The sequence below is a fragment of the Parasteatoda tepidariorum genome, chromosome 5 (assembly GCF_043381705.1).
Source record: "Parasteatoda tepidariorum isolate YZ-2023 chromosome 5, CAS_Ptep_4.0, whole genome shotgun sequence".
In the NCBI taxonomy this organism is placed as follows: Eukaryota; Metazoa; Arthropoda; class Arachnida; order Araneae; family Theridiidae; genus Parasteatoda; species Parasteatoda tepidariorum.
This window is the reverse complement of record NC_092208.1, coordinates 24167822-24192556: the sequence shown is the minus strand read 5'-3', so window position 1 is coordinate 24192556 and position 24735 is coordinate 24167822. Positions and strand designations below refer to the sequence as shown.

The 24735-nt window shown below is 29.6% G+C and overlaps 1 protein-coding gene across 1 annotated transcript in view; it reads left to right on the top strand.

Moving 5' to 3' along the window:
* LOC107454978 (meteorin-like protein) overlaps positions 1-19366 on the top strand; it is a 49509-nt gene extending 30143 nt beyond the window's left edge. Inside the window, exons 3-4 of the mRNA XM_043052363.2 lie at positions 15028-15084; positions 16449-19366. Of these exons, the coding sequence (XP_042908297.1) occupies positions 15028-15084; positions 16449-16747 (356 nt within the window). The 3' untranslated portion in view covers positions 16748-19366. The remainder of the gene's footprint in view (positions 1-15027; positions 15085-16448) is intronic.
* The last annotated feature ends 5369 nt before the right edge of the window (positions 19367-24735 follow it).

Genomic DNA, 24735 nt, shown 5'->3' with positions numbered 1-24735 from the left:
AATTATCCTTTGTTAATTTGTTTTTTATATATTTGTTTTTTTAGTTATCCTTTGTTAGTTTGCTTACTAATTGCATAGCTTACTTAAATGATCAGCTCTTACAACATTTTTTAAAATTGTGTGTTAAACACTTCCATCTTATTTTAAGATTGTCAGAGACAATACAATCGCCGACGAAGATGCTATCACGCTGTTAAAGCGTGGGAAAATTATAAAAAGTATATATATATATACACATTTCTTTATTTTAAACTTTACTCATAATAAAAAAAAGCATTATAATTTTTATTGCATCATTTCTAATATTTGGCGGCACATTTTTAAGAATTTGGCGGCACACAAAAGTGCCGCGGTACAGTGGTTGAGAATCACTGATTTAGATAAACAGTAAACATTTGCAAAATTGATGCAATTTAAGAAGCTCTTTTTTTCCCCCTTCATAATTTTGCATGTGATTTCTGTTTTCTCCATGAAAACTGAAAAAAATTCATTCTCATGAGTAATCTCTCTTTATATGGTGCGTAGCGTTTTTAAAAAGTGCTTATTTTCGATTTTTAAAAGCCTTCAAAGGTGCTTTTTTTATTCGGTGTTTTTAAAAAGAGCTTAATTTTCCCTTTTCGAAAATTGGAATTTTTTCTTTTCCGTGTCGATTTTTGCCTTGTATTATATTGCCTTGTTTAGCGTTTTCACAATTCCATCAAAGGCATTTCGGCTTACCGTCGATTTGTAGCGTTTGAAAGCGCCATTAATTTTACATTTTTGATGAAACACTTGCAGGTCCGCATGGACCTGCAAGTATTGAGCTGGCTGGGTTTGGTGAGATTCTTGCACTCTCATGTGGAACTCGGCTGCATTTTGCAAGATATTCTCAATTTCAGGCTTCATTTCCCCCCCCCCTCTGAAATCGAATCGGAAAAATCTCTCGATCTTTTTTTTTATGATGGCTAATATAATCAAGAAAAGAGTTCTTTATCAGAAACTAGTTATTTTATCATGATCATGTTAAGTATTTGAAAACTGTTTTGCCTTTTGTTAATGTACATAAGTGCTTAAAAAGTACTTAAAGGTTGCTTATTTTATGTTGAAAGATTTGGCTATGCACCCTGCTTTATACATAATATAATTGAGTACTTGCCATTCGAGAAAAAGTGAAGCATTTTTGCTGAACTGCGTGATTTAAATCAAATTTAATTGGATACCTGTCAACGACGGCACTCGTGTATGTCGAACCTGATTGGCTTTTAAATCGGCGATTGTCACGATTACGATGATGTCACTCGCAGGTATTCAATTATGTGAAAGGTATTTAGTAAAGCAACCAAAAATTAAACGTAATATTAGAACAATTAAAAAATTCACTACAGATGCGTTTGTCTCAAAACGTAATGATAAAATCTGAGTAAAAACTAATTGTATGATTCATATATCTCATTGGCGAAAGTTTAATAATATTAGCGCCGCCAGTTCTGTGTGGTAACCTTGCAATATTCCCGCATATTCCTTAAAGCAACGGGGGTTAATACATAGTGTATAAAAGAAAGCTGAGAAATAATTTTTCTGCTTCCCCCTTTCCCCACTTTTACTTCATCTTTTTTTTTCTTCTTTTATGGGCTTTTTCGTTGTCGTCCTCATAATTTTATTTAATCTAGCCGTCCTCATTCTGTGACTATAGAATTGCAATGAAACTGCTGCACCACGCTGAGATCCATACTTGTGCAGTGGAATGTATTCGGGTGTACAAGCATTTTTGGCTATGGAATGTTTCAAATCCCGTTGTTTTTTTTCCATGTCAGTAAAAAGTTAACTTCATTTTCTTTTTTTTAAATCATTCGAGAAAAACATCTTTGTATGCACAGTAAAAATTATTAAAATAAAGAAATCTAAATTCAAAGATAAGAAAATAAAAATACACTGGTAAATAAGGTACTCTAAAAGCATAAATCTAATGACATAAATGTAATGTAAAAACTCCATCTTCCAAAAATGGGATATAAATTAATAAGAATGCTCTAATTTTCAAATATTAAATAATTAATTCGGGGACAAACCTTTCGTAGTTATCTTACATGTAGTTTAAAACATGTAGCCTAAGGTAAAAATAGATATATCTTTTTATTATTATTTTTTTTATTATATATTTTTATTTTAGTTCTATGTTTTTGTAGCTGCCTTTTAAGAAAATCAAGATGGTGTTTCTTTTTATGCTCGAATTCAAGAATTTTCATCAAAGCTTATAATATCCTTTTTGAGATATTCGTAGATCATTTTTTAAAAAGCTTAATTTTTTCTTAAAAAATTGAATAAAAATTATGAACGGAAACTGAAAATCAATTAAGTGCGAAATACATACAGCGTGGTAACGTCTAGATATTTTTCCGACGTGATTTTAATGAGAAAATAAAGTTCTGACAAATCATAAACATTAGTTTAACCATTTACTTTTTAAAAAGATGTTAAATTGTAAAAAATTTTCCACCAAAAGAAACGCAAGAAGCATGCAGTTGCGCTGGATTTTTTTTTAATGTTTGCCATTTTTTTAATAACCGACGTTGAACAGCCGACCCAATTTTATGGGTTTACGACTACTAATATTCAACGTCGTAGCCTAGTAATTTTGAACCCACTCCAGAAGACAAGGAAACTCCTGGATTGGGAGAAATATGCCTTCGTGGAGGACTTTTTAATGGAGTTAACCCGCATTTGCGTTACATGGAAAGGAAAACCACGAGAACATCACACGGTTAGCCTGACGGCAAGGGGACTCTAACCCATGATCCGTCTACCACTGAGGATATTTCACGTCAGCACTGTGGTCGGTGCAAGCCGGATGCGGAATTCGTATCGACTGGGATTCGAACCCGGTTCGCCTCATTGAATGGCGAACGCTCTATCCCCTTTGCCATCGCTTACTTATTCAAGTCTTTAATGTTTATTACTTATAAGTTATCAGTAGCATCAGTTCTCTTTTTTTTTTCCTCCTAAATTTTAAGGAGCTCGCACGTGTATCTGTCTTCTTCTAATTTACTTGTTTGTTTTTTTGTTGCAGAATTTCTTTCCTGATATGATTTGTTATTAGCTTTGCAATTATGATAGCATTAATAACAATTATTCAAGCAGCCTACAGTATGAATTTTAATTAGGAATTTTTTATTAAAATTCTGCAGATTTTTCATGAAATAAATAATCATTGAAGTAGATTTCTGCAGATTTTTGGAAACGAAGAAAAAATTTACTATTTTTGATTCATAGAAACTTAATATTTGTTATTTATAATCTTTAGAATCAAATCCGTCTTCAAATTGTTAAGGGCGCTTGTGAGGGAATCCAGTTAATTTGTCCTATTTTTAGTGAAATTTAGAGATAACTGACGCGTGTCTGTTCTGATGTATTTGTTATAATTTAAAAGCTTGTACGGCCAGGGCGTTTCTTTTTTTGCATTGTTTGGTAACTACCCTTCAAATCATTCCTAGTTATGAATTCCTTGGTAATCATCTTCAGACTATATACTAAATGAAGAAATATTAAAGTTAAGGAATTCCATCAGGTTTTGGAAACACAAAGAAAAATTTCAAAACTTATGTTTTGTAAAAGCATTTGTAAGTTATTTTCATTTTTGTTATAGTTTCCTTTAGTTCTATTTATTTTACAGAATATAAAAAGAAATTCTTGTTAAAAGTTCTGTAAACTCAATTCCGTTTAGAAGACAAAACATTTCTCATGGAAGTAAACAATCTCTCCTATTGTGTTTACATCTTGAACGTTGCCATTTATTTTTCGAAACTTTTTGTTTATTACTTTTTTAATCCCCAGAATCAAATTCCGCCCTCAAATTTAGAAAAAAACTCTTGCGCGTGTCTGTTTTTCATTTTTTTAATTGTTTATTTATTCTTCAAGAAGTGGAGGAGTTAAATTACTGCAGTCTCGGTTGCGTAAGGCGTTAGCAGTTTTTCTTCGGCCATTCTTTATCTCTAGACATTAAAGGCATAAAATGAATAATTGCAATTACTTATTTTTCACCATTATAGGCAACGTTTGTTTATCAAGATGCATAATTCATTTCAAGTTAGTGAACTCATTTTGAGCGTGTGGTTGCGCATTGTTTATTATTAATACTAAGTGCTTTGTCAACTTTTTTGAAAAAGTGAAGAGATACTAAAAATATAATTCAAACTATGGCTTTTGTCAAATAAATTAGTTCAATTAAAAAGAATTAACACAAAAATCTCGCTATCAGTTCGCACTGTCATGAAGCTATATTTTTTAAAATATAATTATATCAGATGTCTTTTGTGATTTTTAACCAGAACACTACACAATACTATACAGACCACTACATGGAAGTAAAGTTTTTTTAAATAAAATTTTTATTGAAAAATGTTATTAATTGGTTAATTATTACTTCTGATGTTAATCCTAATTTAAAATGATATAAACAAACATTTAATATCTTATTTTGAAAATTAAACTTTGTAAAAGTCAGTTGCCCAATTTCTTTTACTTATTGTTCATTAGACTATTATTGATATACTAGTGGGCTGTGCCCCCTGCTCGCTAACGCTCGCCAACCCACCAAAATTGCTACGCAATCTTATAAGGTTTGCTTCGCAAACCAAGCTCGCTTCGCTCGCTACTAACTTAGGTACATTGCAAATGCACAAAATTCTAAGAATTCAAAACAATCATTCAAATCCATATAACAACTTTTTTTTAAAGAAAAATTGCATCTTTTTAGTAAATACTAAGTCATTAAAATAAATTTGAATTCAAATAAATAACATGTAATTCGTTAAACCTATTAGAAATGTGCAATAGTATAAAATCTTAAGATAAAATTTCGAAAACTGATATCTCTTTAAAAAAGTTAAAATTTTGGCTATAATTAAGTCTATTAAAAATTGAAATAAGTGAATTGCAATGGAAAAACCTGCATAAACAAAACATTGAATTTCGGAAGAAATCTCATTTGGTGAGAATGTCAAAAAATACAAATTACTCTTGTCAAAAAATACAAAATAAACTGACCTCAAATAAAACTCCAAGGTCTTCGAATCCAATAATTAAGGAAACTACTATCACGTTTAATATAAAAGGAAGATTTATTAACTAAACAATAAAATTACAGCATCGCAGTTCCAAAAAACAAATCTCACACTCACTCAAAAAAACAATTTACATTCTAATTAGTCACCATGGCAACCAAAAAACTCTTCTCGCTACCATCTATAAACTGATATATAATAAATAAATTATTTAACAAAAAATACGATGCGCATAAGCACATACTATTTTACACTCTGGTTATTTCAGTTTCCGTTTTTAGAAGCGCTATAAGTTGAGCCACCTAAACTAAATTTGGCATGTGACATTTTTAGCTGCAATCATTGGTTGATTTTCTAGCGTTGCCATTCGGGGAGTTGTAATGAGGCTTTTTTTTTTATCGCCGTGTAAGAGAAATATATATATAGATTATTTTGATTATCCCACTCTTTAAAAGTAGTGCAAGTATTAAGATCAATCCACAGATGGCATCAACTAAAATGAAGAACGCGGATTGTACTGTATAATAATTTCTGCTGTATAATTATTTTGGAGTAACAATGCAAAAATTATTGTGGCATGTTAATTAGATTAGTTTTATTTAACGTTTTATTAAGAGGAAATATATTATATACTAATTTATAAGCAAGCGTTTTTTTTTAATACTTAATTTTTTTAGTATTTTTTAAAATAAGAAAGTAAATTAAAGATTTAATATTAAAAATTCGTCTTGGCTGACGTGCTTTTTTTTTGGGNTTTTTTTGGGGGGGGGGGGAGACTAATGAATATTACAGCATGACTTTCTTTTCCATTATTATTAATCAATTTTAATATTCTTGTATTAAAAAATGTAATGGCACTTCGGAAATTGAATGTTACGTTTTAATTTAATTTTAATTCATTGCATTTATCAAAGTAAAATGAATTAAAAATAACTATGAATAAATTAAATAAAATAATGGATAAATTTAAAATAAATAACCTTCAAGCTTTTTATACTTATACAAATTGATTTTGAGTAATACAGAAAGAAAGGAGAAAAAAAAGATAACTAATGTATAACTAAAGCCGAAAAATGATTACTAACAGATTTTTCATTTTATCAACCGAAGTGATGAGTGATTTTTCACAAACGAGCAGCAGACCGTAAAGAACGGATTAAAGAGAAGAAAAAAAAATATATAATAAAAATTATTTTCGTTAAATTCGAGATCTATTTCACAGTTGATGATTTTCGGTACTATCATTCTTCCTTCGGTTAAACGTAAGTCGTTTACCGCAGCTTAATAAAAAAGAATTTTTTTTTTCATTTATTGGTTAAAAATAAAAATAAATGCACTCAAAAAGTTCATGTTTAGAAATCTGTATTTTGAAATATATTTTTTTAAAGAAGATTTTGGCTTGAGTCTTTCGGTTATACAAACATTTTAAATCTGTACCTTTTTATTTCTATGAGCAAAAAGCGTTTATTCAAATACTCTATAATTATGTACTTTTCTTAAGAAAAGTAGTTATTTTAAGTCTGCATATTTTGAAAAACAATTCAAAATTATGTTTTAAAGCCATTTATAAAACTAGAATGTAATTAGAATTTTTTTTTTTTTTTTTTTTTTTTTTTTTTTTTTTTTTTTTTTTTTTTNTTTTGCTTTTTTTTTTTTTTTTTTTTTTTTTTTTAAAGTCTAAAAATGGTAATAAAGAAAATAACAGTAGGCAACTTCGCTAAATGCTGAAATAGTTACTAAGTGCAATGTTTTTCCCACTGCTTCTAGCAATAATATTTGAAAAAGGTGTCTTAACCTTTTTTTTCTTTCATGTTTTGCAACGATTTCCTATAATAATTTGAAAATGTTTTAATAACTCTAAGAACAGTTATTTTCCTCTGACGGCGGCTCTTAGATGTATATAAAAACAAACGACTTTAAATTGGAGGGAAATTTACCATAAATTTCTCCAGAAAATTATTAATTTCTTTTTAATCCGGGAATCTCAGCTAAAAAATGTTCTAGTTGTGATTTTATTTTTATTTGTGTTTATTTTAAACCAAAGGCAAAAAGATCTATCTATCAGTTGAAGATTTAATATTATATTGTGCAAATTTGCTACAACCCATGGGAAATGTTGTGTTAAACCATTACATTAAGTAGATTTGTAGTTATTTATTATTAAGGTTTTTCTTATAATTTTTAAGGCTTTTCCCTTTTTCTTTTTAGAGTTTATCTCATGTTATGTTTTATTTCTTTATTCTTACGTAAATAAAATGATTTGTTAATTTGACATTGTGGTTATGTTCGTGTAGGTGTTATTGTGGATATATACAATCTAAGCATGCATAGATAAGACAGTGCAATCGTAAAATCTGAACATCTTAGTTCGTGTAGGAGTAATTCCGTATCAAAATTGACGTTCAGATAGTTTCTATTTGATCTTTAATTTGTTTAATTCTGTGCAGTTTAGAACATTATTAAATTTCAGGTAAAACTGTCTTTGCCTAGTCTAGTTGCATGAATAGGCAGGGCAGTGCTTAGGAGTGCGCGAACTAGGCGACCTCCCAGGGCCGCTAAAATTTAGGACCGCCAAAAATTCAGGACTGATTTACAAGTATTTCTTTATCTTTGCTGAATCTTGGAATCCAGCTGTTGTAATTTATTTTTCTAATTATGTCTAATTTCATTTCAGTTAATGTTCTTTTATATCAGGATTTGAATTTTTAAAATAACAGCCTGGAACATTTTTTCAACTTTTATTTTTAGTAGTATCAAGAATTATAGTTCTTTCATATTGTTAAATAATATTAAGTATTATTTACTCATTTTGTCGGAGTTTCAATCGTTAAACGTGGAGGCAAGTATTTCTTTATATTTGCTAAATCTTGGATATATTTTTACTATTCTTTGGATAGATAATACCGCTGTTGTAATTTATTTTTCTAATTATGTCTAATTTCATTGCAGTTAATGTTCCTTTATATCAGGATTTTAATTTTTAAAATAACCGCATGGAACATTTTTTAACTTTTATTTTTAGTGGTATCAAGAATTATAGTTCCTGTATTATTGTTAAATAATATTAAGTATTATTTATACATTATGTGGAAGTTTCAGTCGTTAAACGTGGAAACAATTTTTAAAAAAAAATCTGATAGAAATTTAAAAAAAAAAAAAAAATTGCACGCCTCTGTGAAAAAGCATAAAATCGCAATACACAATATTGAGTTTAAATTTAAAGATGAAACGATAAAAAAAATAAAGCTTTAATTTTGAATCATGGTACAAAATCTTGACGATTCACAACTCCTTCGAAATTACAGGCATATAAATAAAATGTTAAAGAAAATTCTTTGGAATACATAAAGCTTAAAAATTGTTATGTTACTTCCTCCAACGCTTAAATTTATCATATTTATTTTTTCAAAGATTTTGGTGCTTTAGAATAATTTAACCTTTTCCATGATGGCGCCAAATGGAACATCTAAATTCACCCTTATTATGTGGGTGTTTAAAGTCTTTTTCAATAGGCGGAATATAAAAAGAAAATACACAGAAAGACTGCCTTAACAAAAAATGGCGAGGGTGTTGTCAAAATCGTCTGCTTTCTAACGGCTGACAAATGGAGGATGAAAAAAATGTAGGGAGGGAAATGAAGAGGGGAAACGAAGTGCACGCGAACTGCTGCCACACAACTAAAAAGAAATAAAATCTTTATTATTATTACTTTTTTTTTTTTTTTAACTGAAAGAGGGACAATGACAGGCGAGTCGCTTATTCTAAATCTCTCGAAAAGAAAATTTATTTTTAAAAAAATATGTGAGCACCACTTTAAGTTGGACGTTCTTTCAAGTCTCATCTTCGTAAACGCCCGTTTTCGCGTTAAAATTAATGAGTAGGAATGTATTTGTTCGAATTCAGCCTAAAATTCTTTCAGCTTCTAATAAATATTTTTGCTGCAAGACTTTAAAATTAATTAATTGTCTTGTTTGATTTTTTTAAAAATTTGTGAACTTAAAAGAAAAGAAAGAAAATGTTTCCTTGAAGTTGTGAATGTTCAACATTCTAAACATCCTCTAGCACTGAGTACCATTGAAAGTACCGATTTGTTCTGTGCCTATCATTTCATTGTTTCTTAAGATGTGAGAGCGACCTCAAGGAAATCTTACATTTGTTTAGATTAACAATAAGTTTTTCAGTGCGGTATCATGGAGGAAGCAAAACCCTAAGTCTGCTACTTGTTCTATTAACTGTAGTGTAGCCAGGGCCTGATTTAGTAATTGGGTACACAACACTGTCGAAGACCCTACTAGTTGTAACTAAGTTAAATTTACATGTTTTTTTACTTCAAAAGGCTATTGTGAGATAAGTAAATTATGATATATGTGTGCTTATATTTAATTCAATTTTTTTAATTCATAATTCTAATTGAATTTTTTTTATTTTATTTATTTTTTTCATAGAAGTTATTTGCAACATTTAGGGTCCCCCTGAAATGTGGTGGCTTTAGGCTCGGGACTATTTGATTTTCTGATAAATCAGGTTTTGAATGTAGCAAATATATTTTAAGTTATTATCTATAATTCGATAGATTTAGTAAATAAATTTAATCTAATGTGGTTCTTAAACCTTTGTGTGATATGATTTAACGTTCTCTTCCTGTGAATCAAATAAGAATTATACCAAGGAATTAGAACAAACCAGTGCGAATGATAAATTATAATTCATTTTGGCTTTTCGATTTTGACTAAAAAATATTATAATAACAAATTTTCTTAATCGCACTGCCCATTGTTCTCGTTGTATCTGATATGAGCATAGAGATACACATACAGTGAAACTTGCTAAGTTGACCACATCCTTATGCTGATCACCTAAGTCTAAGTTGCATAAAACTGGATTCAATTTCTCATTTATAAGTTGACCACTTGTTTGAATGGATCATCAAATTGTTGGCCTGCAAGTGACCATCTCTCATGTTCTTTGTAAATAAGTATAATTAGTCGTACTTTTAATTTTTAAGACCATTTGATATTATTCTTTTTAAGCCAACATATGATTGAGTTGATGGTCATAAGATTGTGGCCCTCCCGATAAGTATAGACTTCTATTTTACATAATGAACTATAAAAGGAGGTTTCGGTTTATATATCGCAGATGTTTTATTGTAGAATATCAAGCTTAAAATTCGTTTTAAAAGAATAAGATGAGTCTTTTTTCTTCTTTTTCTGCGGAAATAATGTAGGGTGGTTGTCATCTGTTTTTAAAAATGGCAAAATAGTTAAAAGTAGAAAAATAAACGCTCAAAACGCTTTTTAAAATAGGAACATCGGCCTGTATTGAAATTAAAAATCTTCTTATTATTTTTGGTTTTCCTGCTTGAGATTTGTTTAAACATGACTATCGTCTAGTAGCTGACTGATTAGGGGCAAACTTTTATAATAGCGGAGACAATTTCTGTCATTATTTAGCTCTTTAATTCCTTTTTAATGGAACTGTATTGTATGGTGCATTTTTGGCCGGCATAAATTCGATCACTTCCCGATTCTTTCCATTTCGAATCTCTTCAGGGTTTCATTAATATTCCACACACGTCTTCGGGGTCGAGTAAAGGCCAGGGTCTCCATCAGATAAGAATATTTTCCCTTACTCATAAAAGAAAAAATAAAATTAGCAACAGCTATATAAGAAGTGTGACACACCTCCAAAATCCAAGAGCCTTCTTCACTAAAGAGATCTCATGCTGTGGGTACTTCAAATCGAACACATGCATCGATTTTGTTCTTCTTCTCTCTCTTGTTCTTTTTATTATTAACACTGTTGCCAATATAAATATAAATAACCGTTATGTGCCTTTTCAGTTATATTTTGGCAGTACATTGAAACTAATGAACTATAAATATATTAAAGTAATTCTTCCAAGAGTGGAAAATCAATGTGACTTTTAATGTTCTTTCTCTCTTTTTTATTCTGAACATTACACATTACATCACATAAACTCAGAAAAAAATTGCTGAACCATAATGTACATTTCTGTTAACTTACGGGGCATAACGATTACGTAGTGATAAACGATTTTTCGTTCAAGTAGAACCATAGTATTATCTAATCAAGTTTAGGAAGTACAATAACATTGTTCCAACATAGCATCGTAGTTAAATTGAACGATTTTTCGTTTAAGTTGGTCCACATAGTATCGTCTAATCAAGTTAAAGAAGTACGATAATTTTGTTCAAACTTAGCACTAGGTGCTAGATGAACGATTTTTCGTTCAAGTAGAACCCTAGTACCGTCAAATCAAGTTTAAAAAGTACAATAACATTATTCCAACATGGCACCAATTGTTTAATTGAATGATTTTTCGTTTAAATGAAATCATAGTATAGTTTAATCAAGTTTAAGAAGTACTATAACATTGTTCCAACTTAGCACCAGGTGTTAAATTGAACGATTTTTAGGTCAAGTTGAACCATAGTATCGTTTAATCAAGTTTAGGATGTACTATAGCATTGTTCCAACTTAGCACCAGGTGTCAGATTGAATGATTTATCGTTCAAGTTGAACCATACTATCATCTAATCAAGTTTAAAAAGTATGGTAATATTGTTCCAATTTAGCGCCATGAAGCATTAAATTTGAAAGATATTATGGTTTAATAAATGTCAAATTTTCTAACGCTGTTTGGGAACATGATATTCACTCAATGCAAATACCCTGGAAGTTTTTATCTTTAAAAATTGTTTGTACATTTCTTGATCAAAGCTTTTAGAAATGGTTTTGTTAAATTTATACAAAATTCCTACCATTTTTGTAAGTAAAAGAAATTAGATTTTTCTGAATAACAGCAATTTTTAAAATGTAATCTTCAAACCTACCGAACTTCTTACATTTTTTATTTTTTTTAAAACAAAAATAGAACTATCTTCGAAATTTCAGCCATTTTCACAATCATTGTTATTTAGTAAGTTACCAAACTTTAAACTTTTTCTTTTTCCCACAGTTTGGACAAACTTATGCATAACTAGCATCATTTCTTAAAGCTTTGATCATGTAATTTCAAAATGTGCTTTCAATTTTGGTATATAAAAGCTTTCAGAACAATTTCAAGTAGTGGTAATCCTGTTTTCATAGATATAACACAATAGTGTGTCAGAAAAGTGTCTAGAAACCTGAAAAATGTGTTATTTCTAAGTCGACGAAATTTTAAGTTTTCGAAAAAATAGTAGAAGTTTTTTAAACTGCAATTTTAATATCAGTAAATTATTTAATGTCGGAAAAACTTTTATTTCAGTGTCGTATGCAAGTGCTTGTGAAATAAAATAAAATTATCTACAACTTCCCTTTAGTATTCATCATATCTTTCTTATTTATTTTTTGATAAATATGTTAACCCCAATAACATTTTTTAATGTAAATTTTAAGTTAGTATTTTAAATTTTCTTCTGAAGGGAGAATGTAAAAAAAAGTGTAAATTTTGTTGAAAAAAAAAAACGTTTACTCTTGAAGTTAAGTTTATGTTTATGTGGTAAATTTTACTCGGTTTATATTTTGCTAACAAATAAATTAAAGAAAATATTGTTAATTTTTTAAATTTTACCATATAATTGGAAAACGTGAAAACTTCAAAGAACTTTAATCCAATACTTGATGCGGCATCCTGATCAAGACTTTTTCCTGGAATTTTAAATACCGGATCCTGTTCATAAAAATAATTTTGTCCTCGAACTTAAAAAAATTAAAATGCAAATTTTTATTTTTAAGCAGAATAAGTTACGAGTACGGCATATTATAAGTACGCTATTACGAATTTCCGGGTCAATGTCAAAATACTAATATTAAAAATAACGAGTTAAAATTTGATAAATTTTCACTTCTGCTTCACATTTTAAAACAGAAATACATTTTTCTGCTATTTAACTCAGTAATATTTTACAAAAAAGGGCAAAATGAAATACATTATTTTTATCTGGTATCAATACAGAAAAGAGAAAAACGAACATATCACTACCTTGACCCTGAGTAAAGCAAACCTATGAGTGACCACTGGTCAAGTTATCTTCCTCCTAATTAAAGAAAAAAGTTGCTACTTTTATGAATCCTGCTGCATATCTACAATGCCCCTATATTTCCCGTATTTACAGCTTACCATTGAAAGTAATATAGTCAAAAATTATTGCTGTCAAGTCCTTTTTATTTGTTAATAGCCACAACTCCATCTATCAACGTAAATTGTGGTTATAACGAACTGTAACGGTACTTTAAAGTCAGCTATAGTAAACTAATGCCTGTTGTTTGCAAATTACATCAAATCAACACTAGCATGTGACTTGTTTTGTTGTGGGAGTGTTGATTTGGAGAAGTGGAATGCATTCTTTAAGAGGCCGAAGGTCTCAATCCAGGTTTCTTATTTCCCTTGCGAAAAAATAACGCATGTGGTACGCAGCTGTGACAGACTTGTCATTGGCACATCTAGCAAACATTAAATTCTCTTGTCACGGATGGTGGGTGCGCAGGTTGTGTGCACTTTCTTCCCCATTCTACGGGATTACGTGAACGAATACCGCGGCAAATGTGGGGTGAAGTTTGGGGGACTTATGAAGAGAGGAGTTAGTTCAAGATAGTCTTTCATCAGCAGCAAGTAAAGTGCAATGATGAGATGAAGAATTCTTACAGATAAGGCGAGATTTTTATCTGTTGGTAAAATATATAAGGATAGGAATGTGGAACGAAACAGATGTTTTAGAGCAGTGGTTCCCAAACTTATTACTTTTGTGTACCCTTTCTAAATTTTTCGTAACGCTGTGTACCACTAATACAAAATGAATGTATTTTTTACTGTAAAAAAATTGCCCGAAAGTTAAAAATCACAACTGGCTGTTGATACCCCTAATTATTTACTGTTAACTCTGCAAAAAATAGCCAATAGAAAAATACGTAATCTTAAATTTTCATGGCTAGCTTTGTTTTTAAATAAAATTTTGTCAAATTTTCGTTTGTTGCAAGATGTTTCGCAGAGGAACGCGTACCCCAGCTAAACTGTTCCCGTACCCCTGGGGGTACGCATACCACACTTTGGGAAACACTGTTTTAGAGTTAACTCTTAATTCTCTCTGCCTGGACGTGAAATATAAATGTTTTCTTTATGCAATTGGTAGATTTCGAAAATTGAAATCTTCTTGATAAAGATTCATCCTGATGTTAGAGTGAAAATAAAAAATCTGATTTTTTTTTTTATTTTTTTTTTTTTTTTTTTTTTTTTTTTTTTTTTTTTTTGTTGTTGTTGTGCTGAGTATTAGTTCTTACGTTTTAAGTTGATTTAGGCTTTTTTTTTTTTTTCAAATAAGGCAATAAATTTTCAGACAGCTTTTTTATTATTATAATTAATTTTCTGAATTGATTGCATAACATTTACTATTTGTGTACAAAGTATATATATGTACAAAATTATAATATACAAAACATATTATACATATATTGTGGAAATATTTGACTTTGCTAAAACTTGGAATTTTTGATGACATGTATAATTCACTCTCTTTGATTGTGAAATAATTTTATTTACTTCACATTTTTATAAACTTACTTTCGAATCTGTGAGAATGAAATTTAGCAGTCCAAATTTCGACTACTTTCCGACCTAAACAAAAGCACAAAACACAAACTAGTGCATAAAAGACAGAAAAAAAGTAAAAAGAAAAATATGTGGTGAAATAATTTTAAAAACTAATTTTCAATAAGACTGAAAAGAAGAAAATAATTATATTTTGGTCAGGCCTAAAATGAAAAACGTTGCGTTGCGAGTGCAGTACTTTCATAACACATCGCCATCAAAAATCCCTCATTCGAAAGTGATACGCTCAACGTTTTAGGCTTCACAAAAATAAAATATTTTTTTCTTCCTTCTTAGTCTACTTATAAAATTTGGTTCAACATCTTTACCAGTTTTCCCTACTGCAATAAAAACTATTATTTTGACTTACAGAAGTGTTTTTTCTTTTCCTTTCAGAATGTCGACCATGTTCAGATGAAGAAATTCTCAGAGCTTATTGTTCGAGTGATTTCGGTGAGTTTTAAATTATAATTTTCATTAAAAATATTTTCAAAATCGAGAAGAATTTTTAAAAGTTTTTCTTAATAAATTATTCCAATTACTAATTATAAGAATATCAGCGGCAATTGTAATGTTTCTTGCCCTTAAAACTGCAGTGCACTTGATTTGGAACAAAAAATAAAACATTAATTTGAATTTGCATTATGTTTCCCTCTGTTAACAATGTTCAAAAGTATTTAAATAAAAGAATAAGTTACCTGAAACAGTAAATAATTTAATCAATTCTAATCTATGTCTAATAAAATAATTTAATCTCTATTCAAATTTACACTGTAAATCCCTAAAATTGCGTTTTGTTTAATTATACTATTGGGCAGCGGTTCCCAAATGATGTTCCGCGGAACAGGTCTCTATACAAGAGCTCCTATTCCTAGGTCTCTGAGGGGGTTCCACAAATTAATATTTCTTCCAAAGATGAGAGTTAAAATCTCTGATTATATTAAGGTCAAACCTGAAATTCATAACTTGTAAAATCTTTCGGTTTCCTTTATGAAATTATTTCAAACGAAGTAGAAAATGGCATTTTTTAAACGAATTTTTTTTCTAATAATATTAAACAAATTATGAAAAGAACAACCTTTAAAAAAATTGCATATCCTGTTCCACTTTTTATTTCATAATGGCTAATATAATCAAGAAAAGAGTTATTTGTCAGAAATTAGTTATTTTATCATGATCATGTAAAGTCTTCGAAAATCATTTTGCATTTTGTTAATGTATATAGTGCTTAAAAATGCTTTGTGTGTAGGTGTTTAGTGCGTAGTGTTTTTAAAAAGTGCTTAAAGGTGCTTATTTTCGTTTTTTAAAAGACCTTAAAGGTGCTTTTTTCTTTGGGTGTTTTTAAAAAGTGTTTAATTTAATTTTCCCTTTTTCAAAATTGGATTTTTTCTTTTACCATGTCGATTTTCGCTACGAATTATGCAAAAAGACACAGTTCACATTGTTCTATTCAACGTTTTCACAATTAATTCAACCCCAATCTATTTCAGCGTATTGTCAGTCCGTAGCGTATGAAAACGCCATTCGTTTTACATTATTTAATATTTCATGATTTTTAACAATTGTCAAAAATAATGCCAATAAAGTGCTTAAAATTTTTTTGAGTGCTTAAAAGGTGCTTATTTTTTGTTGAATAATTTGGCTACGCGCCCTGTGCTTATTTTTTATTGAAAGAATTGTCTACGCACCCTGTTAAAGTTTAAGAATTCCCCCCTTCTTATCTTTGATACTATCCCTTAATTGTATTAAACATTTTTATCATGTAGTTCTTATTTTTAATTTCAAACTTTTTAAAAATGTTATTTTTCTTATTCCAGTTGTTCAAGGCACTGTGTCCACTTTATCACACAACTCATCCACCCAAACATCAGTTCTGTCAGTACGTGCCACCAACATCAAAAGACACACACGCAATAAATCTTGGGCCAAAGCAAAATATGTGACTTTGTACAGGCCCTTGAAATGTGGGACAAAATCAGGCATGGGAGAATTCCTGTTCCTTGGACGCTGGAGGCTCGGGCAGCCATTTGTTCATTGTGCCCCGAGACTCTCACATTGGAAGGAAATAAGACGAAAAGCAATATCGACACAAACCAATCAGTGCCAACTTGATTAATTCTCAATCGTATCTGAGCACAGAGAATTTGAAGCCAAATTGTATGTTACTAACGTATTATATGTCGTTTTTCCAAAAAGTTTTTCATTGATATCGCAAAGATTTACCAAAGACAGTTGTAAAAATTCCATTATTCGAGGTGATTTGGCTTATTCGATTATACTAAAGCTAAGGCTGTTTTTCAAAGGCTCTGTCGTGTTATAAAATAGCACTTTTTAGCAAATAATATTCTTTTTTTCTTTTAGTTTCTTAGAGTTATTCTTCACTGTTAGGTAAAGTTGTGAATTTATGAAAATTGGACAAAATATATGGAAAAAAAGTCACAGTTTTCTGCAGATGAAAAGCGTTTGAGATCAATATTTTGAATTATTTGAAAATTATTCATCGATTTTAATAGTGGAAAAGTCTTGCCAAATTGGCGATTTTTTAAATATTTAAAATATTTGTCCTTTATGGAAGCTTTAATGTTCGACCATATAATACAATTTTGCTTAGCAAGACAGTATTCTATGGTGTAATATTAAAGCAGTTTAAGACACTCAAACTGTAATTGTTCTTTTTCTTTAAGAAACACTCTTAAAGTTTTTAAAAAGTTCTTAGCTAATTGTTTTAATTGTTTTTTAATACCTTTAGGCTTTAAATAAAGTTTAAATCTATTGTAAAAAATCCCTATACCTGTCGGGAGTAGATGCAATTTCGTAATTGTCAGTGTTCTATCTTCTTATTCGAAAAAGAAATTGCAAATGACATTTTAAATCATATTAATGCTTTCGATAAAAATTTACAATGGAGTGATTCCTCTTATTTCGGCAATTGTTTTTATGATCTTGCAGAACACATGGAAAATATATACAGTAAAAGGTTTTATATACAGTGCCCAATCCAAGAGCCTATCATTTATCCTATTCTATACTCTAACACTTTCTTTTTCTGAGAAGAAAGACTTAATTTACATATTATGGTGTATTTATTTGAACATGAGTTATTCTTTTAATTTAATTTAGCAAAACTTATCAGTCCTTGGTAAATCCTTGTAAATATACAATGAAATGCCTGAATTCCGAAACCGTGAACTGTGATATAGAAAGAATGAAAGTTAAGTTGATCTTTGAAGTCTGCCGATCAATCAAAAGAAGTTTCATGTAAAAAGTGTGATACCATTTGTTACGTAAAGATACCTATGTGGACTATTTTGTACGCACCATTTCTCTAAAGTTATGTTCTTTTTGTGTTGCAACTTACAGTTGCAGTGTTTTTTATGTTTTCGTGAAATACCCCTTTCAGTCATATTTGCCCAGTCTACTGGATTTTCCCGTAGATTGGAATCAAAAATTCTAATCTAGAAAATTTCCTAAAATCGGTAAGTTTGTAGAAGAAAATAAATGTATCGTTTTTTCCCCTTATCAATTGATTGCTTGAGATAATTGATATAAGTAATGTGTGAACCAAATAATGATTAAAACAGAAATAAAAAAATTTTACTTTTTAAAATTATGGTCAGTTTAAAACTTTTTTTTTTACATTTCCAGAATTTGTAAAACTTTTTATTAATTTTTTTTTATTTTAAATTAACACATAAATATTTATTGCTTGTAATTATGAAATTTTTTTAATGAGAAATATGTTAGAACTATTAAGCTACTTAAAAAATATATAACTGCTGATAAAAATTAGTTTTAAATTTAATCGCAAATATAAATAGTTCAGTCAATATTTTATTGCATTTATAAGTGTCATATAATTACATTACTGTAATCTCTTAAAATTTCCTACGTATGCAATATCTGTTACAGAATATGGTTGTGCAATAATTGTCATGCAATTTCATACTGGATTTTTTTTCTTCTTTGTGTTAGTTGTTGATTAAATTGAAGCAGATAAATACCAACTTAAAAGTTGAACTTATTAAAAAAATTGTACTAAATACTTAATTTTATTTAAGGATATAAGTAAATTTTGTTATGGTTATTTTAATAGATTGAGATAGAACAGTTCTTGAATCTATTAATTCTCGTTAATCAATATCATATTGCAATTTCTGAGAAAGCAGAATATTTTTATGAGTTGCAACATTTGTATTGCTAAGTGTTTTTTCATGTAGATTGTGTAAATTATTTTTGTAAATAATAATCACTCATTCTGTCTTATAGTTCATAAGGTAGATAGCATAATTTTTTGTGCATTTTTTGTTCAATTCATTCATGTTTTGTACACACTAAGATGTCAGTATTAGTTACCTTTATATTTCTAGAGGGAAAATTATACGACGTTAAAACTAAACGTCATTGAAATATTTCTTATCCATACATTTCTAAGTTTTCTTGAAAAGTCATTAAAGTTTGTACATTTAATTTTTAAAATCTGCTATTGTCTCCTGTATAATGTGTAATATGTCTATTGGATTTGATTTATTTATCTCTTCCTGTCTGCTTTCTGAATAAGAATTCTAAATGTTAATTATTAAAACTCTTAGTTTGTCAAATGAAAAAGTTATGTTAAGATGTAAATTAGCCTATATCAAGAGCTTTACGGATAAAAATCGTGATAGTACATATGTATATTTCAAGAGATGTAAATAAATTATTGCTGAGTCATTAAAAGTGAACTTTATTTGTTTAATGAATTTTATTTGGTGTTGATTTTTTTTAACTGTAAGATGCTGCGGCACAGTAAAAAGAAAAAAAAATGAAGCGAAAAGTTGTGCAGTTAGTAGCTAAAAAAAGGTTAACTTTCTAAAAACGAAGTAAATCAGTCAAACAACTTTCATCAAATTAATGTCTTCTTGTAAACAATGGTACATTTATAATTGAAACTTTTCCCTTAAATTTATTAATTTTCAAAATAATAAGACAGCAACTTGAATTTTTTGATCTCTGAACTAAATAGTTTTTTTTATTTATATCGAATTATCATGTAATATGATGAGAAATAAAGCTGAGTTGACATTGAATATGCAATTAATTAGTGCAGTCTATATTTTAAATTATGAAAAATCAGACATAAAGCAGTCCCTCTTTAAACATGGTTCGTAGCATTTTTAAAAAGTGCTTAAAGGTGCTTATTTCAAATTTTCGTTTATTAAAAGCCCTTAAAGGTGCTTTTTTCATTTGGTGTTTTTAAAAAGTGCTTAATTTTCCCTTTTCGAAAATGAGATTTTTACCATGTCGCCACATTTTATGCAAAAGCGTGCTTTTCACATTGTACTATTCAAAGTTTTCGCAATTCATTCAACCACAATTCATTTCGGCCTAGCGTCGGTTCATACCTTATCAAAGCGCCAATCATTTTACATATTAGATGAAATACTTGCGAGTCCACATGTGCGTCTACTGAGCTGAGTTCGGTGAGATTCTAGCACTCCCATGTGCAACTCTGCTGCATGAGCAAGATATTCTCAATTTCAGGGTTCATTTTCCACTCTCTGAAATCGAACCGAAAAATCTCTCGGAATCGTCAGAAACTAGTTGTTTTATCATGATCACGTCAAGTCTTTGAAAATTAGTTTGCATTTTATTAATGTATATAGTGAATTCCTCCACAGCCGTGAACATCTCTGAAACTAAAGCGAATTGAAAAAATTTCCGATAAAATTATGAAATTAGAATCACAAATTGTTTTTATATTTATTTTTTTTTAACTTAAGAATGATCGAGAAAAACATTAAGGTCATAAATTATACGGGCAAATTATGATATAATTTTTAACAATATAATTTCAAATTAGGGTAATATTTTGCAATTTTTGTCCTCCTCCTACATAGATTAAGCCTTAAAAATCCTAATCCGTAGGCTTCATGAAATACTTGCGGATTCGAATGTGCTTACATTCAGCTGGATAAGGTTGTAACGATTTTTGAACTCTCGTGTGCTACTCTGGCTGCATTTTGCAAGAGATTCTCGATTTCAGGCTTCATTTTCTGCCCTTTGGAATCGAACCGAAAAATGTCTCGAATTTATTCTGGTCATCGGGACCAACTAAACTTTGCTAAATGCTTTTTCCTATTAGCAAAATAAAACTTTATTTCTCTTGTTAATTTCATTACTGGTACCGTTGTCTTTGTAACAGGTAAGCTAATGCCCCTATTCTATGTATAGATCAGTACATGCGGATCATTCTCTAATTATGTATTTTTATGTAGGCCCAGGGCAGTCAACAATCACAAAGCTTTATCACCTCAAAATTTACATCTTTCTTTTGTACATTAAAATTAATAAAGACAAGAATTAATTGAGATTTATCAATCTTAGGATTTTTTTTTTTTACCTAAGGGACCGTCCACTAGTTGCATTAAATTTTTTATTGTATTTTATTACTTGTAAAATTTTTAGTGCTGTTAACTTATTTTATGAAAAATACTCAATAATATTTAAAAGCCAGATTTTTTAAAAGTGCTTTTCGCTATTTTATCATTTAGCAAATGCAATAAAGAAATCCTTTGTAAATTCATATTTGCCGTCCCAAAAAAACTTCAATTCATATTTTAATGATTTGATTTAAAAAACAATTGAAATAAAAAGTTCAATAATATCAGATTTGTTAAATATTATGATGTAATATTACCATATAATAATTTACATCTGACAAAAATATTTAACTTCAATACTTAATTGTATTTATATTCCAAAACTATTGAAAAATTTTTAATCGTTTTTTTAGAGAAATGCTGAACTAATAAACTTAGAAGGGGTTATTAAATCACGTTAATTTACTAATTTGATGTCGTCGGCTGGATTCGAACTCCCGTTCTTACAGACGTGAGTCCAGCGCCCTGCCAATCTGGCTATCCGGGCCCCACCCAATTCACAAATTTACATTGGGAATATGAAATTATTAAGTTTTCTTAGTTTGCTTAATTCTGTACATATCTTTATAAATTCAGTATGATCAATAATATTAATCTTGTTTATGTTTTGTTGAATTTACTTTCATAAATAACTTATATTTATATCTAAAAAATCCACCCGATAGTTCTTTTTTTAATTATAGTTTTAACTAATTATAAATTAAAATTATTCCTTTTAGCGTAATCAAAAAGTAATTTTTAATTTAAAAAATTGAGCGTGCGACTCAATGTTGCATTATGTGCTCAATTTTACATTTATAGTGGCTAATATAATAAGAAATTAGTTATGGTCAATTACTTATTGAATTAGCTTTGTCAGAAATTAGCTATTTCATCCTGATCATGTGAAGTTTTTGATAATGCTTTTGCATTGTGTTTATTAACATTTAATATATATGTAGGAGTTTGTGGAGCATAAGATGAAATAACGACGATAATTTAGCAATCAAACATAACATTTAATAGAAATAAAAGTGACATGATTGGTGAGAGCTGCCTTCCCGCAGTGGTCGCCAAATCGGATGTGTATAAGTAATTAGATTGTTCTATCGAAGAGAGTTAATTATAAATTCGGGACTTCCCCATCTGGACTTCCTGGCACCATTCCTACATATATATATATAATTTAGCTATGCACCCTGGGTATACCAAGATCAAAGTATGAAGGCGCACGAGCTGCAAGTCTGAAGTGGGGACAAGCCCAAAGCGGTGTTTCTAGCAATGAAATCGTCACTTTGTATTGTAAAAATTAATTCTTGTTTGCATTTTTTCTAAAACGCCCCCTTTTACTCACAAGAGTACAAATCATGGTTAATGTAAAAAGGTCAGTTAAGCTGTAAATAATTTTTTAATGAAAAAATTTCTATTAGTAATTTTTGATGCATTTAACTGTTTTTAGATTAAATATTTAAAACACTTCAAATGTATATCGAACGGTTATTTCTTTTTATCATATAAACAATGATAAGCAATCAAATAAACACAATCAGAGAACCGCAAAACAAATCTATTGCAAACGATATCCATTCGAATAAACACTCAAATTAATAAACGATTACTTTGTTTATAAATAAATAAAATAATGACAAAACTTTTATCAGACCAGAAGTTCTTGTTAAAGGAATCCAGTATACCGTATTATATCTGAACTTATAAAGATATGTTTTTTATCTAGCGACGAAAGTTAAACACCAAATGGTTTTTCAGAAGCGGAATTCTGTTTATTATCGTTTTCATCAATTTGAGATAATCTTAAATTCCGCTATCCGATGACCAAAGTACGTACTATGCATCAAGAATATTTGTAATTGGGCAAATATTAGACGAGAACTCAATTTTTAAAAACAATAATGTCTAGTAGCACCTCAAACATGCAAATCTTGTGTAAATGTGGTAATCAAAAACTCTGATAAATTTAATTTGTTTATATTTAATTTAATTTAACACTTATTAGTTCAACTGTCATTTGATTTGTAATTTCCTTATAGGAACTAGAAAGTTATTTTTAAGTAGAATTTGTATGAAATTAAGAAACAGAATCCAAAAAAAGTTACAATGACTTCAAAAAATTAGTTACAAGCAGTGCTCAAAAAAATATTATACTCGTATGGAATTAAAAGACAGAGTTGATGATTTCTGTTTTACATCAAACATACTCGGACATTTGCTGATAGTAGGATCGACCTATTCAAGCCATCTGAGAAAAAAAATCTAGTTCCGTCTATTAAACGAGTTCACTGCAGATAGTTTCACAGCATTGTCTTCGGAGAACCTTATTTCAGATGAAATTCTGTTCAATTTTGAAAAAAGGAAATGGTCACTGAGTGCCAGGTCTAGGTTGTATAGAAGATGCCCTGGAAGAAAAAAACACTTGACATCCTCTTTACTATACCGAGAACAGGGGTTCGTTACGATTGGAGAGTCCTTAAGATTCCAAAAAAATTTTGTATATTTTATAACCAACGTTGAACAATAGACCCAATTCTGAGTTTATGGCTATCAATGTTCAACTCCGTAGACTAGTAGTTTTGAACACAATCTAGAAGACAATAGAAATTCTGGATCAAACACAATGGGACGAACTAGCCATCATGAAGGAACTTTGATGAAACTAACTCGAATTTGGGTTGCATGGAGAGATAAACCACGAAAATCTCCCACGGTCAACTCGACGGCAAGGGGATTCTATCCAATGATCCTTCTACCACAGAGGTTATTTTATATCAGGACTGTCGTCGGTAAGAGCTGGGAGCAGAATTCGTATCTACCACCCAAAGATTCAAACCACGGTCACCTCATTGGGAGGCGAGCGCTCAATCCCCTGAGTTACCAAGCCTCCCCTCCCTCTGCAGAGGATCAAAATTGCGATGGCATGTCTTCGGATCATCCTCAGGGATGTTTCCCAGACCGTCGCCAATAGCCCATTGTGCAGCTCTAGTGCGACGTAAATGAACAACAACAACCACTCCTCCCCTAAGATTTATTAACAGAATTTTCCAAAACATGTGGCTATTTCTAGCACTCAGTTACAGCTTAATACAGTGGGGGAAAAAAAACGTCCAACGCTTGGGATTGTACAGACTGAAACTTAAAGACAACTAAAACAAAAATGTACAGAACTCAAAATCTTATGCTAAATGTAAGTTATTTAACAGTTTGTGCTAGCCTCTCAAAGCACAGAACAGAAATAGAACATCGCTGTACTTTTTTATACCTTACAAATTTTTTAAACTAGGTAACTGAATCAAACATTCGTTTAAAAGAAGTATAAAAGTTTATAAAAAATTTATGAGTCCTAACCACGTTGGATTGGGTCTGAGCCTGTCTTAAGTCTCATCACTTAGACTCAATCCATATTTAAAATTTATTTTGATGCAAATAAAAATGCAAAATCTTTTTCTTTTTTTTTACCTTGTAAAAAATTGCGATTTCCAACATTTATTAGTGTCATAAATTAATAAGTTTAAGAAATCCCGATTTCATTATAGATGAAAATTATACTTTATTATTTATGAAATTATTCGTCATCGCCAAATAAACACCTAATAAAAATGATGCAGTGCTAAGAATTTTTTGTTATTTTTATTTCTGTCTGTGATATACATTTGTATTGTAGGACCTTTTTAAGCAATAACTTTCATCCAAG